The following is an 18,955-nucleotide window of genomic DNA, read 5'->3' on the forward strand; positions in this document are numbered from 1 at the left end:
GAGACTGCTTCATCTAGAAATCCCCATCACTGAGAGCAAGTTCGTATTTGACAGATCACTGAGTGAGTGCAGGCACTGTCAAACGGCAACTTGAATAAGTAATACAGATCAAGCACCATGCATCAGCTCAGTGAGAGCAGCTAATTGTATTTCAAGCTGCCATACATGTTTGGAAAAAGGATATAGTGCCTCGCCCCTTTGACTGCTCAACTTCAGACCTCAAGCAGTAGTCCCACATGCAAAAATGCCTTCCTACCTACAGAAAATATACTTAACTAGGAACATTCTTCTAGACATGCAAGGACTTCTTTGAAGGAACATTAAGTCATGTAAGTGTCAGAACTTGCGTTTGGCCGAACTGCTCCTCTAGTCGAGTCCTCCGACAGTGATTCACGACCTGAGCCTTTGATGAGGCTCCAGGCACGTTCCCTCATTACGCAGAGTAGCCAAGCAGCAGAAGAGAGGAGAAATATGAGCTACATTGCTAAGAGTTTTATTTCTAACTACACAGACAGAAAAGAATATACATCCTCTGTGAAAGCAGAGAGGCGACTGGTACAAAGAAACAGGAAGTCAGTAACAACAACATCCGTCTCCCGTCTCCCGTGAGCCTTCCAACAGACTGGAATCTCTGGAATGTAAACAGAGACTTGTGACTCCAAACACTGCACAGTGGCACAAACAGAAACCTAACAGTAAGTGCCCCAACTGCATTCTGAAGTGATAAAGGCTCTGGATGACTGAACATAAAAACCCTCTTTAAAAATCCTCCCCGCCCCCCATGCCCAATCAATGTATGAGCAAGGAGTGGGGCTGTGCTGACTCGCTCTGCCCCCTGGCACACAACGCAAGCCCCATTCTTCCCATACCGATTGACTGAATCCACGGGCATCATTTCTGAAGACTCTCCAGATTGGTTCTCATCTACAAATCACTGAGTGCTAAATCTTTGAGAGGAAAGATCATATGATGTTCACCAATCGTTGTTTCTCATCCAGCCCTTACCTTTTTCAGCTGCCTAGTAGCCAATCAGTCAACTCTTTTTGCTACCCTTTCCCTCTTTAAATCTTATTTCTCCAGGTGATAACGAGATACTTTAATGATGCAAGCTGATTAATGGCTTGACACCCTCCTACACTATGCATGTTTAATTTGAAGTAAGCCTGGGACTTTTCCCAGGCAAATGTGCATAGGATTGACTTTTTAGCCCACAAAAACACAATATATAAATCTCTTTGAATTCTTCATAGAATAAAGTCACCTAGCCACCTACACCTTGTCAAATGACTTCTCATTTATAAAAGACACTTCAATTTATGCCAGGATCCCAGTGGTTAAACAAATGAAGGGAAAACCGATAACAGATGTGAGCTTTAAGTTATCTTGTGTGCCTCAGAATAATGCAGAGCCTTTGAATTATGAGTACTGCATAGCAGTGTCTAGAGAAGGTAACAAGCCTGTTAGGCAGAAAGAGGAATGAGTTCAAAAGTTCAAAACCTAACAATAATCAACATTATGATGAATAATTTCACTGTAATCAATTGGGTTTTTTCAGGACTGGATATATATTTCAGGACACATTTTTTTAAAACAGCAGCGAAAGCCACCTCTAGAACCGGAAAGCTCCATAGATAAGGACGGTACACCGAAAGTTCAACAGATATAAGGCTACAAGAGTGAAACACAATGATTTGAGGCATGTAGGATATGTGTGGCAGAGCCCTGAAAGTATTTGTTACCAGACAAACTACAACCATAAGTCTGAAGAGGTAATACATGCATGGCATCTTCAATGGAAGCAAAAAACACCTGATGGATTCTTAGGGCCTGTCCTCACTCGCACTTGTCCCGTTCCTAGAAAGCACGAGTCTGAGCAGTTTTCAGCTTGGCCTGTGCTTTATTATTATTATTTTCCCCCTTGCCCCTCTCCTTTCCCGTTAATAACCCACACTCTTGTGTGCTAAAGCAAAGCAAGCATCAATTGGAAAAGAATCTGAATTGCTGTTGGCTCCGACTGAGCACTAAAGAGTGGTTTTTCCCAGGACAAGGGAACTGTGGTGAAGTCGTTAGCAGGAAACCTTTCCAGGGGTTCTGTCACTTAAGGCTTGAGGGGAGGAGTGGCTGTAGCACATCTGAACATCTTCCCTATGCAGTGGTACCTCGGGTTACATACGCTTCAGGTTACATACGCTTCAGGTTACAGACTCCGCTAACCCAGAAATAGTGCTTCAGGTTAAGAACTTTGCTTCAGGATGAGAACAGAAATTGTGCTCCGGCAGAGCGGCAGCAGCAGGAGGCCCCATTAGCTAAAGTGGTGCTTCAGGTTAAGAACGGTTTCAGGTTAAGTACGGACCTCCGGAACGAATTAAGTACTTAACCCAAGGTACCACTGTATGTAGAAAAATAGCATGATAAGGGGAAGCAAAGTGTTTTTCAACCCTGCTGAACATGTTTCTGAAAAATGTCATTTGCTTCAGTTTTATTTGGGAGACAACACAAATGTGCAGTGCCATCCTTTGCTCAGGGATGATGTGCCCCACAAGTATCTCTCAAGTCTCGTGCTTTGAAAGAGGAATGGCATTCCTGGGTTTGTGTCTGGAGGCGGCTGGAGGATGGATGGAGGCTTACAGATTCAGTTTGAATCCTGACAAGACAGAAGTACTGTTGGGGGGGGACAGGGGGCGGGTGAGTGTGGAGGACTCCCTGGTCCTGAATGGGGTAACTATGCCCCTGAAGGACCAGGTGCGCAGCCTGGGAGTCATTTTGGACTCACAGCTGTCCTTGGAGGCGCAGGTCAATTCTGTGTCCAGGGCAACTGTCTACCAGCTACACCTGCTACGCAGGCTGAGATCCTACTGCCTGTGCACTTTCTTGCCAGAGTGGTGCATGCTCTAGTTATCTCTCGCTTGGACTACTGCAATGCGCTCTACATGGGGCTTCCTTTGAAAGAGGCCCAGAAGCTGCAATTAGTCCAGAATGCGGCAGCTAGACTAGTGACTGGGAGTGGCTGCCGAGACCAAATTACCCCAGTCTTGAAAGACCTACAATACATTTCCGAGCACAATTCCAAGTGTTGGAGCTGACCTTTAAAGCCCTAAATGGCCTCGGTCCAGTATACCTGAAGAAGCGTCTCCACCCCCATCGTTCTGCCAAGACACTGAAGTCCTCCTCCGAGGGTCTTCTGCTGGTTCCCTCCCTGCGAGAAGTGAGGTTACAGGGAACCAGGCAGAGGGCCTTCTTGGTAGTGGCACCCGCCCTGTGGAATGCCCTGCCATCAGATATCAAGGAAATAAGCAACTATCTGACTTTTAGAAGATATCTGAAGGCAGCCCTGTTTAGGGAAGGTTTTAATGTTTGATGTTTTATTCTGTTTTTAGTGTTCTGTTGGGCAGAGTGGCTGGGGAAATAAGATTATTGTGATTATTAAATGCTTCACCATAACAGGAAAGGTATTAACTGACCTTAATGCTTCAACCAATTAGTTTGGCTGCCGCTTCACTTCTTTCAGAAAAATCCTTCTTCTGAAATGAGGGTTCCTTGGGCTCTACTTTCCATACAGAAATGTGATTGTGTGTTTGTGTGTGTTGATTGGCAAAGTTACACAACATTCAACTAACTATAATAATTTTTGCAGGCATTTTTATTATTCACCAAAAGTTTCTATCTCTCTCTTTTTTAAAACCTGAAATTTCCAAAACAGTGCAAGTGTATTAAAATAGAAGTGAACACACAGTCGGTAAATACAGGTGACAATGATAATAACAAGACAACATATGCTTCGGCACAAATAAATCCATCAAAAGTTAACAATTTTACACTTGGAGTGAAATGTTTAGCGAGTGAGTGAAAATGATACAATGGCTTCCTTTATATTTAAACATGTGCCCCAAGGCTTTGACACTCCGCATGTCCTCTCTGCTATGTGCTGCACCACCAAGAATTGGCCATAAATGAAGGCACAAAATCAACCTGTGAAACCTTTTATTTTTCCTTTGCAGCTTGTATTAGTTAAATACTAATACCTTCCCATCTGACCCTGATGTTGGGAAAGATGGAGGGCACAAGGAGAAGGGGACGACAGAGGACGAGATGGTTGGACAGTGTTCTCAAAGCTACCAGCATAAGTTTGACCAAACTGTGGGAGGCAGTGGAAGACAGGAGTGCCTGGCGTGCTCTGGTCCAGGGGGTCACGAAGAGTCGGGCATGGCTAAACAACAACAACAAACCTTCCCATCTAGTAGTACAGAATGTGCAGAATTGCAATTTGGTAAAAATATGGTACTACTGAGAAGCCCATCTATAAGCAGAAAAAGCACATAGAGGGGTTCTTCCTGAACATAGTTCTTCAGTTCAAACCGCATGTAGGGACTGCAATTTACAATGCTCGTTCACATAAAAATCTATGCTAAACTGTTTCTTCCTGACATGCTAGGTTTTTATGTGCAGGGCAATGATTGCTAACATGAAGTGGGGAATTCAAACCTACCAAGAGCCTGTCCAGACATGCCATGTGATGTTTCCTGAGCATTTTAATTAGCTTCAAGTCACACTTTAAATAGAAAAACAAAATCCACATTTCATTAAGGTCACTTGGAATTAGCATAGTGGTGGCAGACCAGACATTGGATTATATGGATTGAACCAGCAAAAGCGGTTCGATCTAACTATTCTTGGGAGAACTATTTTTTTAAGAGCACTTCCATGAAAAACAGAAGATGAGGACTTCAATATGAGAATGAATGCATCGTGTATTTTGATGGCCGTATTCTGAAATTGTGGAATGAGGATGGAATGCTATTCTGGTGTCACAGATAACCAACAACTGTATGTGCATCACAGAATAAACATTTATAACAAAACTACTAAAAGCTCCATTAAGTAAGGATTAAGGAGTGCATTAATCATAGGAAAATTTAGTGTCCACCGATTTCTTGTTCAGCTATGGGATTTGGAGATAATGGGTGATATGTGGTTAGACATACACTGAGCTGACTAATTGAGATCAATGAAATTCACTTACTTGGGTCCACTCTTTTAAATGGGTATGAACAACACTGATATCAACCAACAAGGACTTGAGTTTTCTTAATACATTTTGGAAGGGCAGGTAAAATTCCCTTTTCACTGGGATTTGTAATGGGAGTGTTGGAAGGACTTAGACAGGTATACACTTACAATCGAAGTATAAATTGCATATTTCTTCAATTACAGGGTAACATCAGAAAATATTTGCTGTGTCACCTTGTACTTTATAGATTGCGGAACGAGCCACAAGGAAGCAAGGCACAGATCATGATTTAGCTTCCATTAGCTTAAAAACCCTGAAGTCATGGTTTGATTCTTGTCTGCAAAATTTGTACTGATCTGGAACCCATAAAGTCACTCTCTACACACTTACACACACACACAGTTCACACATTTGTGCTTACTTGAAAGACACTATGCCATCGCATGGCGTCTGTTTACATTACTGGTGTTAATTAAAATCAATTGATTCTTGATAATAATAAATATAACTGTGAAAGGTTTAAAAAACACTGACAGTATTTATTCTTTGAAATATCTGGGTGGATACCACTGTAAAAATCTAATATTTTCTTTTATAACTGGAACTAAAAAGCAATCACAGTAGAATTGCAAAGAAACCAAAAGGGAGAGCCATAAAAAGGAAACATAGAAAACGTTTTGTGGCCTCTGAGCTTTAAAATATCTAACAAACTCAATGCAGTGCTGGTGAATTTCCCTCCCCTCTTTTTTCACATGGCCGAACTACCTGTGCTACTCAGTCACATGTAATTGCCAAAATGCAGCCACAAAAGCTGCAAGCTATAGCAGAAGACCGGCATGGGTGGGTGAGGTTTCTAACCCCTTGCTTCAGACCAACCACTACAAAATATGTACAGACAGAATTAGAATGGCCACATGGCCGACTGTACAGAGGACTGACAAGGGCTGTCAGTCCAAGTCCTGTTTAAAAATAAAGGAACTTAAGAAGGGAGAGCAGGGGGTGGTGGTCTTGAAGTTGTCTGTCAACAGTTGGCACTTCGACAGCGGACTGAGCAGGCTCACAGGTCACCTGTCACAATCTGCCTTGCTATGGTGAGATGTATTTCTATTTGAGTTACTGTAATTTCTAAATTTGCACACACGTTCTTTCTCTGAGCATGCATATATATGAGCATCTGTGTCTTCTTCTATGTTCATTTTTGGCAATGCGTAAGTGGCTACCCTACATATATTTTACACACACACACCTTTCTGCCCTGCACGAAGGTACTTCCACATCAGTTTTCTGCATTAGATTGCAGTCATTTGTAAACACAAAATCAAAAGCCAACAGATCACTGATAAACTACACATAGCTGAAGATTTGTGTTTCTTCGTCCTTAGATATAATCAATAATCCAGCCAAATTCTAGGTTTTGAGGGAGGGGTGCTGAAATAACCTGATGCCCTGCAGATATTTTGGACTATAAAGTCCATCATCCCTGGCTATCGACATTAGGCAATGTGAGGTGGGTAGCTCATGGAGCTAATTTTGGGTGCCACAGAAGGGCAGCACATTGTCTACGTTTTAATTAATTGTTGCTATTGTTTTTACAGAGACCTTGTTTTGGCCTTTGGGGACAAATTCTGAAGATTTGCAGAGAAAGTGCAGGAAACAGAATGCAAACATTTCTGTGCTTGATTGTTACTTTTTATAATACATTGGCTAATAATATTTCAATATTCAATATGATACACTGGCTAATAATATTTCAGCATGTCTCTCAGCTTGTGAAAATAAGCAGACATGTGGAACCAAAGCCTCTCCTGGCACATAAACAATCAAATCAGTAGGATACTACCAGGATAAAATTGGATCTAATTCTTACATATAATAGTGCAACTGAAGGCCATTCTTTAATATACCAATTAAATTTGTCAATATTAATATTTGTCCATTAACAAGACCAGCTGGTGGTTAGAAGGGGCAAGCCTGTGGTATTGCATAGCTGTTTCTTTCAATGCGCTGAGGTATAACTTTGCAATATTGAAGCAGTCTTATTTTACTTCCTGGGTCGTTTAGCAAATCCCTTCCATAGCAGGCTGATTTTGAAGCAATGGTTTGTTCCACATTAAAAACTATATTGGTTATCTGCTCAGGAATTTATGTTACAATCACTGAAAAAACCTTCAAACTGTACAAAAAAAAATATTGCAACAGCAAATAAATATTTCTGTGGTTTTGTGTGAGTTTTCTTTGGGAACTATCATGGTTTTAATTTCCTCCTCATGCCTATGGTTTGTTAGTATATGCAAATAATCAAAGAGACGCCGTGTAATTGGATGCTGGAGGTGCCCTTTATCTTTTTAAACTTATTATTAATAATGCCACAATGTTTGCCTGCATAATCGGTGATATAAAGTGAAAGCTCACAAACTGAAAGTCTGGGCTGGTGGAAATTAGCAGCAATACAAAGAGTTAAAGCTGAATTGGAGCAATTTGTGTCTTCTGTGGATTGCTGTTTGCTCTGATTGAGCTTTAAAGAGCAGGGAAAGCTCTGGAGCAAAAAATTGTGGGCGGAATAAGGATTCCACATGCTTCTTACAAGTGGAATGACGGCCATTGATATGCAAAGAGCACATTCGAGCTAGTCTTGCTCCTGAGTCATAAGGCCAGGATGCCACCTTGCGGTACACTGTAAAACTACCCCAGTTGAACTCGTAGCCATTTGCACATTCTTTGTAACATCCAAAGAGGTCACCAGACACAGCCTGCATTTCCCTTCAGACACTACGAAGATGCTGCAACCAACTGAATGCGCACGACTACGTGGTTGGCTATGTAAAACCCAATGCAGGTTTCAACTGAAGAGCTAATTTGGAAGTGCCATTGTGAAATAGTACAGACCTCAGAGGCAGAGAATATACCTGGCATGGAAAAAGCCACAGGTTCAAAAGATCACAGCTGTCAATCTCCAGCACAAAGGAACTTAGGCAGGAGGGCTTGGGAAGAACCCCACCGGCCTTCTTGGTAAGTCACTCCTAGAACTTGCTGGAGTAGATGAACTATGATCAGCCTCATGCGTTTGGCAGTGCCACCTCGGCCAAACATAGCAAGGCATTCAGAAAGTCATGGCAGTTACTTGAAAACTGGCCTACTCTTCCACGTGGTTCCATAAAACTCTGAAATTTACACTGTATAGTTATGTGTATATTATTTCAGGCAATCTCATTCCCAAATAACATTAAGACAGTACAACCCCAAAGTGAGGACTGAGCTATTCCCAACAGTCACTTAAGAATTCACCATGCTATAATCCATTAGGATGGAGCTGCAAGAAAACATGTTAAAGAATCATTACCAAAGAGAAGATTTTTGTTTTTCCAAAAAAGGCACTTGAAGTTAATACATATCCCATCTTAATGAAACGTGTGATTGTTTTAAACATTATGAGAGATGAATTCATGCGCTAAACATAAATATCTGTTTCCTGGTGCTGAACACCACTACCTGCTATTGTAATTTGTCAACAAACCTGATGAAAATTTCTATTGCCAGTGTATGCCCAATCTTAATCTAGCCTTATTTACATTGAGGGACATGCAGCAAATTCTGCTAACGAAACCTTACTGATAACCAGTGAGGTCCAATGTGTAAACTGCTGGACTTTTGATATAAATCTCAGCTGAACCATGGGAATATTTCTTTATCTAAGCATAGGTTTCTGATCTGACCTTGGACAGCAGTCACAAGAACAAAACAAAAGATAGATGGCAACAGGGAAAGTGGCAGATAAACAATCATAAAATAACCAGGCATTAGATAATGGGAGTTTCTTTTGTTTATATTTATAAGATCTTGACTCCCCAATTCCTTCCCATTCACAAAGGACTACATATCAGTGAAGTCAGGGTAGCCAAAGGAAGACATTCATTGCTGCTTTCTTCAGTGCAATATGCCCTACGAACAAGGGTACATAGAAGCCGAAATGAGCGACAGTCCCTGTCATTTGGTTGCAAGGAATAGTTTGCCATCTATAAAGCATGCCACACATTGAGATAGGGGAGCAAAGTGATTTTGATAGACATGCAGCCCAATCATTTAGGCTGCAGTCCTAGAACCAGGCAGCTGGCAGTAATCCCCATTGAACTCCATGGGATGTGTGGGTCAGGGCTGGCCCAGCCATGAAGCAGACTGAGGCAGCTGCCCATCCCTGCTGCTAGAGAAGGGAAGAGAAGCAGCAGCTTCCAGCAAGATCTTGCAAGATCTCATGAAACTTACATGCGATCTCGCAAGAAGTCTGCTAGTTCTTTCGAGATTTGCCGGAAGCTGCCGCCCTGTAACCCCGGTAAGTGAGACTTGGGCAGAGGGGCAGTAGAGCGGGCACAGCACCTCTCCGTTTTGCCTAAAGTGGTGAAATGGGATGAGCTGCCCCTGTTCTGAGTAGACATGTACAGAATTGTACTGTTACAGCATCCATTTGAGGAACATAGGAATCAGACCATTGGTCCATCTGACTAATCTTCAATGAACAGAAGCAGCTCTACAGAGTTTCGGACAGGGGCACTCCTGGCAGTTACTTGGAGATACCAGGGAGCTGAACCTAGGATTTTAGGCATGCGAGACAGATGTTCCGCAGCTGAGCATCTCTGCCCTTTCCCATAAAGGTAAAGGGACCCCTGACCATTAGGTTCAGTCGTGACTGACTCTGGGGTTGCGGCGCTCATCTCGCTTTACTGGCTGAGGGAGCCGGCGTACAGCTTCCTGGTCATGTGGCCAGCATGACTAAGCCGTTTCTGGCAAACCAGAGCAGCGCATGGAAACGCCGTTTACCTTCCCGCCAGAGCGGTACCTATTTCTCTACTTGCACTTTGACGTGTTTTCGAACTGCTAGGTGGGCAGGAGCAGGGACCGAGCAACGGGAGCTCACCCCGTCGCGGGGATTCGAACCGCCAACCTTCTGATTGGCAAGTCCTAGGCTCTGTGGTTTAACCCACAGCACCACCCATGTCCCTCGCCCTTCCCCATACTCTGCCATTAGATATAGTTTCTTTACATCCCTCAACCCATGCCTTCTTTTCCCATGACCTTTAATTTTCCTTCATCTTTGTTCTAGACAGAGGAGGGTACATTAAAAAAAATAAAAAATAAAATAGACCAACCATTTAGGGGAAGGAAATTGCAAAAAAAGAAGAAAAAAGTTTCTTATTTTATTCTAAATGGATTTTCTGAAATTGTCAACCTGAATCCTGCCCTTACACATCAGGCAGGCTCCATATTCAACCCTCTTATACTAAGCACAGCTCAGGAGCTGTCGACAAAGTTTCAGAATGCCTCCTGTCTGTGCTGCCTGCCTGAGACTGCAAAACCAGGAGGGGCTGTCAATCAAGCGGTATTCAGTTTGGTGCATCACTCGCTACCCAAGCCATGCTTGAAGTGCAAAGAAATGGTATCACTCAAGTCCTACCTAAAAACACTGCTGGGGGGTTGTTCTGGAAATTGTAAAAGTGCTGCCTCTTATTTTAGAAAAGGGTCTCCTAGGGAAGGATGGTGTGACATATCTGCATCCAAGTGGGAAGGGAGATTTAAAAGGGCAGTGTATTTTCAAAACAAAACCAGAATGTGACATACTTTATAGACAGATCCCTGAAAAGCAGAATCACACACAGACAAAAAAAAAATCCAATGTGAGCAGCATTTATGGTTCTTTAGCTCCCAACTCAAATATTTTCCTTCCCTCCCCACACACACCTTTTTAATGAAAGGATTTTGGCTTAGTGCCACTGAAGGCTTTATATACAACATCACCAAGGCTAGTGGATTGCGTCTGTAGGGTGCATCTTGTTTCATCTGCTTGCCTCTTCTGCACTGAAGTTCAAATGTACAGTATGGATGATATATGCATGTCCAAGACTTCAGCTGGATATCAGTGCTTTAAGCTGCGGTCCTATACCCGCTTACCTGGAGGGAAGTCCCATTGAATTCAATGGGACTTACTTGTAAGTAGACGTGTACAAGACTGCACTGTTAGTGAACTATATATATATATATATAAAGCTATTCAATAGAAAACATAAAACATTGATACAAATATATAAAAAGTCAAAATCAGTATAAAAAGCTTATATTTATAAAAAATACTTTTTTTAGGCAACAGTCTTCCCCTGAGGGTATATACCACAAGTGTTGGATTCATAAATATTGTTCTGCACTGCAGCTCAGTTATCAAGGTTCATCTCTTCCAGGAAGTACAAATTGCTCCAGTCACCTGACATGCCTGCAGTGGTTGCCTCAGGATACATTCCCTAGCTTAAGATGATGATGAACAACAGCGTCAACAGAGCCTCCGAAAAATCTGGAGAAGATTCCTTCTTCCACATATGGAAGATACAAGAGCAGGATCAATAGGGTAGTGAGTGTGTATCACATGAACGGGCTTTCAAGGTTCCCCTCCAGAAGTTTACTGACTTTTCTGCACCCAGTCCCAGCTGTCTTCATTCTCTTGCCTGTTCTTCTCAGCCTCAATGATCTCTTTGTATTTTCTACGGAAGAAGCCCATCTGCAAGTGAAAAAGAAATCTTTGTGAAGAGTGCATTTCCGATACACACGCATCGCAATTTGCAAAGTCCTTAAGATGAATTTTTTGTACTGGTGTTCCAGTAACTTGAATGGGACTTGAGGGAGGATTGGATGGTACAATACATAGATGTGCATGGGAGCAGATATCTCGGTTGGCTTTGGTCTGAGGTCACAATATCTATTTCCCCCTTCCCCCTTTGTCCCTCTGACCCGGAAAGCTATCTGTGGACAAACGGTGGCTCCCTCAGCCTGAAAAGCGAGATGAGCACAGTACCCTATAGGCGCCTTTCACTGGACCTAACCATCCAGGGGCGTTTTACCTTTAATTTAATTATTCTTGGTTGGCCTACCATTTCCAGGTGGCAACTGCTGGTCATTGCCTTTTTAATTTCACATGCATGTGCAAATAAGATATTTGTGGTCATTGTGTTTGCATATGTGTGGTGGTGTTTTTTTTGGGGGGGGGAATTGGATGGTTGTGGTCGCTAGCGTAAAAAGTGGGGAAGGGGGTTAGGGGTATCAGGACAATAGCTGGTACAGCAAGAAGAAGAACAGTTGTTGTTTCTTTCCCTGCAAGCAGGTTGTATATTAAGATCTGAAAGCTGAATTCAGGCGCTCTGTACTTACAGCTAATCCTCAGAGTTCTTAGGCTAGCAAGCAATTGGTTAGCAAGAGGCTTACCTGCTACACCACAATGCACAATTCCACCAAGTTGCTGCTAAACACAACTCCCTCAGCCATGAATCGTACCATCTCCCAACCTAATCTATGTTACAGAGTTGCTGTGAGGATAAATTGAGTGAGGTAAGTCCTCTCACCTCTCTTGGTGCGGCAGCACTGCTGGACGGAAGAGGCTTCACTGGAGCCGTGATGGTGGAATTCAAACAGCAGTGCCCTTCCTGGTAGGTGGAGGGGGCATAAGCCTATCAGGAGCCGGATCTTAGCCTACACCCTGCACTGGCAAATGGGGATGCAGGCTGGAGTGTGGGCGGAGCCAGGGGCGGAGCCAATGGAGCCAACTGTGGGCTTCCTTCGGATCCGCCCCCTGCCCATTTAAGCAGCCAGCACCTGGGACACAGCCTGTTTGTTCCTGCGCTGGGTTTTCCGCCATCCCACCCACCTTCAGTTTATACTGATAGGCAATGGCTTTGCTGTGGCTATGGTTGTCACCGTTCTTTACAGGGCTGGGTAAGAATTTGCCCACTGGGATCATAGGCACTAACCCAGTGGTTTTGCCTACCTCACAGCAATCATCACAACTGGTTGGGCATTGGGGCAATCCCTTGTTTTGGATGGAGGGGAGGTTGTAGTCTCCACCTGCCCCTCCAAACGCAGGGGTATCCCATTAAAGGGATTCGGGGGGAGTGGCCATGTCCAGGGGGCCAGGGCCAAAGGCACTCCCCCAGACAACAGTCCCTGTGGGGGTCACCCTATTTGATGTAAGTCTTAGGAACCCCCACCTGGATTGACTACGCGTCACTTCTGGCAAGCGGGCCAGAAGCATCCAGATTGCCCCATGCCCAAGCCAAACCTCTTGCATCTGTATTCAATAAAGTTGTGGCTTGTTTTGACCCCAAACCCAGTCTTATTGGTCTCTTATTTATATGGGTTGGGGGATGGGAAGTCCGATGCCTTGTCCTGCTCAGTCCAGAAATCAACCTGAGCTGAGAGGCACTCCTATTAGCAGAGGCTTCTCTTGTCAGCGGTTCAAACCAAATTTCCCCTGAAGTTGCATTTGGAGACGTTTAAAAAACCACTGAGAAATGTTGCTAATCTGACAGATTCTTCCCTTTCAAGTTCTTCATGATGTTTCCACATTCTCACTGACTCCTCACATTTTGCTTTAGGATACATTTGGCAACAATGTTTAAAAGTGAGTATGGGGAAAATGGGGAGATGTCGCTACTCACATTGGAATTTATTTATTTTTTACACTTCCCTTAGAGATTCTTGCAGATCTTTCACCTCAACAGGACCTTCCAAAATGACGCCCATTTTCATTTTAGGAAAAAATTCAAGAGCACTTCTTATTTTTGAAGAGTGATGTTGAAACTACTTGTATCTAATGATCCCCTGTAGCAGGTTTCCTCAACTTCGGCCCTCCATATGCTTTTGGCCTCCAACTTCCATGAACCCTAGCTAGCAGGACCAGCGGTCAGGGATGATGGGAATTGTAGTCTCAAAACATCTGAAGGGCCGAGGTTGAGGAAGCCTGCCCTATAGCTAACAAGTTTTATACTTCACACGTGATAGTAATTTGGGGTGAACTGTCCAGGAGGGCAAACACCAGAAACTTCTCCTGCCCAATGGGAGCTACATAAGAACACATTTTTTTGTGCCTTCTCTTTCTAATGGGAAATCATATCTGCTGCCTTTAAGGGAATTTCAAACCCTTCTGTTCAATGAAGAAGTTTCAGAGTTGCCATTTTGCTGGCCATTTAATATTAATCAGTAGTTTTACAAGTCCCCACCCCTGACTAAAACAATTTGATTTGCGTGAACATTTTGAGTCTTCTCTTCCTGACTGGGATTTTTATGTTCTTCCCATAAACAAAAATGATTGCAATAAAGAGGTTTGGGTAACCGTTCAGGAGTAATTACTCAAACATAGCAGCATGCCATTGCAATCATTAAGTCAATATTTTGTTCATTGTAATTAAACATTTATGTTATTCCTACTGTTTTAAACCTGCTCTCACCCTCCTGCAGGGTGTGATGTTTTCGCCTGCCTCCATCAGTCAGATGTTATTACCCTCTTCCCCAACATGGAGCATATTTAAAATGCCTTTGTACATTAGATTTGATCCAGCTACGGTTCTATGAAACATGACTTTGAAACTGAAAATCTTGTATCAAATTAAATACTGAGCAAAAGTCCAGAATTCCCTTGTCTGTGACCTGTTTCAGCTCTTTTTAATATGATGCTGGGCATTTGGGTGGCAATGTGGGTTAAACCACAGAGCCTAGGACTTGCTGATCAGAAGGTCTGTGGTTCGAATCCCCGTGACGGTGTGAGCTCCCGTTGCTCAGTTCCTGCTCCTGCCATCCTAGCAGTTTGAAAGCACGTCAAAGTGCAAGTAGATAAATAGGTACTGCTCCGGCGGGAAGGTAAATGGCGTTTCCGTGTGGTGCTCTGGTTCGCCAGAAGTGGCTTAGTCATGCTGGCCACATGCTGTACGCCGGCTCCCTCGGCCAATAAAGCGAGATGAGCGCCACAACCCCAGAGTCAGCCACGACTGGACCTAATAGTCAGGGGTCCCTTTACCTTTACCTTACCATTAGGCAAAGTGAGGCATCACCCTTAGCTACAGACTTCTGAACATGGAACAGTGTGGACACCATTTTGAAGTTTGCTTCAAGGTGTAAAATCTCCTGATCCTGATCACCACCTGCCAATTCATGTTAAATAAGTCTACTCAGGAGTAAGCACCACTGGGTACAATGGGACTTAGTCCCAGGCAGGGATGTCAGACAATTCTGATGAAAACAAAACAGTGTGGAGACTGCCCATGTTCACTCATTGGTCTGATGTCTGGAACAGAAGTCAATCCAGTGAATGCATTTGGTATTCGCTGTTGTTGCTCTCAGTTCTCAAATTATACATTACACCTGTCAATGTACACACACACCGAGTGAGAGACTTGCATTGCATTTAACTCTGTATTGAAATGAATGGGGTGGAATAATGTAACAATATAATTTATATGAGTTACATAATTAATTACTTAAGCTAAGTGAGCTTGCAACAGGGATGAATAGCACTGTTTGGGGCAGAAGAGAAATTGCAGGAGAAGAGAAACAGGGCTGCATATGATAGGTACAAAGCAGAACGGAAAACAATGCCTTCTTACATCCCTACTCCCAGGTAAGCGTGTACACAATTGCAAGACTGTGCATATTGGTAATATCGTTATTACATAGTTACTTTTCAAAGTAATGAAACTCTTCAACTATTGAATAACACAATTGCCACATTACTCGTGTTCCTAAAATATGCAAAGGCATTTGATTTATTGTCCTTTAAAACTGCTTGCGGAGCCCTAAAGGTGCCTATTCTTCAGGCAAAGCGCATACTTTGAACATTAAAATCTACACTTGTAGAAGTTATGATCAAAATTACAGAAATGCATTTTAATTTCCTCCAGGGCCAAACAAGCAAGAGCAGACTATTTCCTACTGTTCTTTTTAATAAAAAAAATGTCGGCTTGCACAACATCTGCTTCAGGAATTATCTTTAAAAGTTTGTTGCAACAATTTCAGGCGCTTGTCTGATTTCACAACTGGATCAAGAATATGTGCACAGGGCTTCCCACAAGCATTAAAATGAGTTGGAAAAGTTAATAAATATTAATGAAGCATGAAACCGAGAATCTACAGGTGATCCTGCTAGGAAACCAAAGATTTGCTGCAATCTCTGCTGCTGTTGACTTTGCTGTAATCTCTGTTAAGTGCTCTGAAACCAGGCCAGAATAGAGGGAGATCAGCAGAGATAAGGCACTCTCATATATGCATTTAATTGAAACAAAATTCTTTAAAGTGAGCACTTACCATTTACAACTAACACGCAATATTAAGGGACAGCTCCAATATTTGTCCTGTGATCCATTCACAACATGCAGATTCCGAAAGATAATGAAAAATTGCACAGCCCAAGAAAAAGCAAGAATCTTGATAGCATAGGGAATCTCCTTTTTTTTAACTTGAAGCCTCTGGTTCGAGTTTTACACTCCAGAGCAGGAGAAAACAGTATAATTAATGTATAGAGATCTGGGCTTGTGGATTCCTTAACCTTCTGCCCCTTGTTCATATAACATCTGAAAAGGACTCGAATCAGTAAAAGATAAGACGATCAAGGCTGATTAATTCATGATGGTCAAGAAAGGGTCTCTCTTCTCTGCTGGTAATTTGGGTGGCAGAAACTATGTGTGGGATGTATCTTGTTTTAGGGGTGGGCCTAGCTTATTTTTGTAGGTTTCGGGGGTAGAACATTCTTCAAGGCATTTTGTGATCTTTGTGAACTTTTTAATGTTTGGAGGGGAGGGGGCACTTAACTGACAAATACAGGTCAGAAGAGGGCCTGAAAAAGAAGAATTTCGAAAAGAAGCCCACAATAAGCCTGCAATAAGATACAGCAGCATTCTTCCTTGAGAATGGCCCAGTGGGAATGCAATGTCTTTCCCCCGAAGCTTTTCTGATTAATCAAAAATGACTGGTCCCACCTGAGATGACTCAACATGGGGCAAGGGGCCAGCATTGATCCTATTAGCATTGAATATATGTTGGCTCTGTTGTTTTTGGTGAGTATAAAGACAAAACAAAGAGATCAATATGCAGGATATAAATACGACAATGTTTTTTGGGAAGCGGTGTCAAAAAGATAAAGGGAAAGCAATTTTGGGGAGAAAAAGCATCAGATCAACAGCAAGAACAAAGACTGTTTTTTTGTCTGTTTGTCCCCCCGCCACCAAAAAGTGTGTGTGTATCTCACCATGCATCTATTAAATATTTCTAGAGAGATTTCCATTTCACCAGTAATCAACGCTGTACATTTGGGATGTTTACTTGCAAAAGTAAGGGCATCTATTACAAAATGGGTTGCATTTTAGCTCACATTCCAGAACAAACAGGCACCATTCATTGTTTCAAAGTACTGCCTAACAGGTATTCTAACTGCTTCCTGGCTTGCAAGTACATACCTCTCTAACTCAGTCTTAGCTCAGCTCAGCTTGTTAGTGTTTACACTTTCTCTTCATTTATGAGTTTGCAGTTATTGGTTGTTATAATTTCTCCCCATCTAAGCACTGGACAATTTGCTAATGCTTATTTCTGTTCCAGGTGAAAGTGATGGTCAGGCTTGTCATTGTAAAAAGTGTGCTACTTCTGAATATCCCCCATTTGATGCAATTAGCTTGATTGTACAAAAAGTCACTACTCCCATATTCACAACATGCAATCTGTGTTAAGTGTTTGGCAACGGTTCAAAAACCTGTTGCTTTATTCTGGATAATTCTTTCCATCTGCAGATTATTGCTCTATGAAAGGAAAATAATGAGTATTAGTTGCCTCTGAAACACTAACCAATGTCAATAAATAAGCAGGGGGAAATCAAAATAAAATTTGCAAAATAAATAAATAATAATAATAATAAAAAAGAAATCAACAGGATGGGCGGAGCAGGGGGGAAGAGATTTGGACCAACTTCCAGGAAAATGAGCATTATAAACTGAAGGGCTTGTTTGAACCTGTTATGTTGGGATAGAATTTTCTGAAAATCACAATGTCATGTTTTTCTGCACTGATCTTTCTTTCCCTACTGCTACCTTTTATGATATTTCCTATTCATTTTTCTTTTATTCAAATATTAGACATGTGCAAGAAAATGAAGTCAAAAGCATTCTTCAATGCTACAGAAATGTTGCAGTGCTATAACAATACATTTTAACTAGTTTTCACCACTACAACTATTTTTTAACTATTACTATTATTATTACTAATTACATTTCTATACTGCCCTTCATCCAAGGACCACAGGGCAGTTTACAATATCAAAACACAAAAAATATATAACATAGTAAAAATAAACATAACCCCCACCACAAAAAGTTTAAAAGGCCATTGATTGTTTAATTATCACCAATCACTACCAAGCCTGCCTTTTTAAATTACTGTCATTTAATCCAGTTGGTGCTATAAGCTTTTTCGTCATTCACAACTCCTCTTTAAAATTCATACATATAGTAGAACATGAGACATTCTTCCAAATCTAGACATGTTTTTCCTCTGAAATTGTCATCAACATATCTCGTTTCCATTCTACCCGACCATTGTGCCCTGGTGATTCCAAATCAGTTATAATCTCATATATACTACTCAGAGTACCTTTAACCTGATTATCAGATGCAATTGATATCTCAAACTTTGTTGGGCCTCTTAGCGAACTGAATGTCCTTATGTGTGTGTAGAATATACATATGTTTGCATATGACTGTGCATACAATTAGGCACTCCATCTATAATACTATGCTATGCTTTCTTGGGCTCCATGATCACTGCAGATGGTGACAGCAGTCACAAAATTAAAAGACGCCAGCTTCTTGGGAGGAAAGCAATGACAAACCTAGACAGCAACTTAAAAAGCATCACCTTGCCAACAAAGGTCCGTATAGTTAAAGCTATGATTTTCCCAGTAGTGATGTATGGAAGTGAGAGCTGGACCATAAAGAAGGCTGATCACCAAAGAATTGATGCTTTTGAATTATGGTGCTGGAGGAGACTCTTGAGAGTCCCATGGACTCAGTGGCGTAGCGTGGGGGGTGCAGGGGGGGGCAGCCGCACCGGGCGCAACATCTGAGGGGGGGCGCGCTAATCTAGTGGAAGAGACTCGAGTGC

General features: G+C 42.3%; 1 protein-coding gene across 1 annotated transcript in view; it reads right to left on the bottom strand.

Annotated features, from left to right (window-relative positions):
* Window positions 1-3,617: 3,617 nt before the first annotated feature.
* The window catches only part of ITGA9 (integrin subunit alpha 9), a 245,911-nt gene continuing 230,573 nt past the window's right edge, over window positions 3,618-18,955 (bottom strand). Inside the window, exon 28 of the mRNA XM_083577706.1 lies at window positions 3,618-11,546. Coding sequence (XP_083433832.1) covers window positions 11,448-11,546 — 99 coding nt within the window. The 3' untranslated portion in view covers window positions 3,618-11,447. The remainder of the gene's footprint in view (window positions 11,547-18,955) is intronic.

The sequence above is a fragment of the Podarcis filfolensis genome, assembly GCF_964270895.1.
Source record: "Podarcis filfolensis genome assembly, chromosome: 12".
Taxonomy (NCBI): domain Eukaryota; kingdom Metazoa; phylum Chordata; class Lepidosauria; order Squamata; family Lacertidae; genus Podarcis; species Podarcis filfolensis.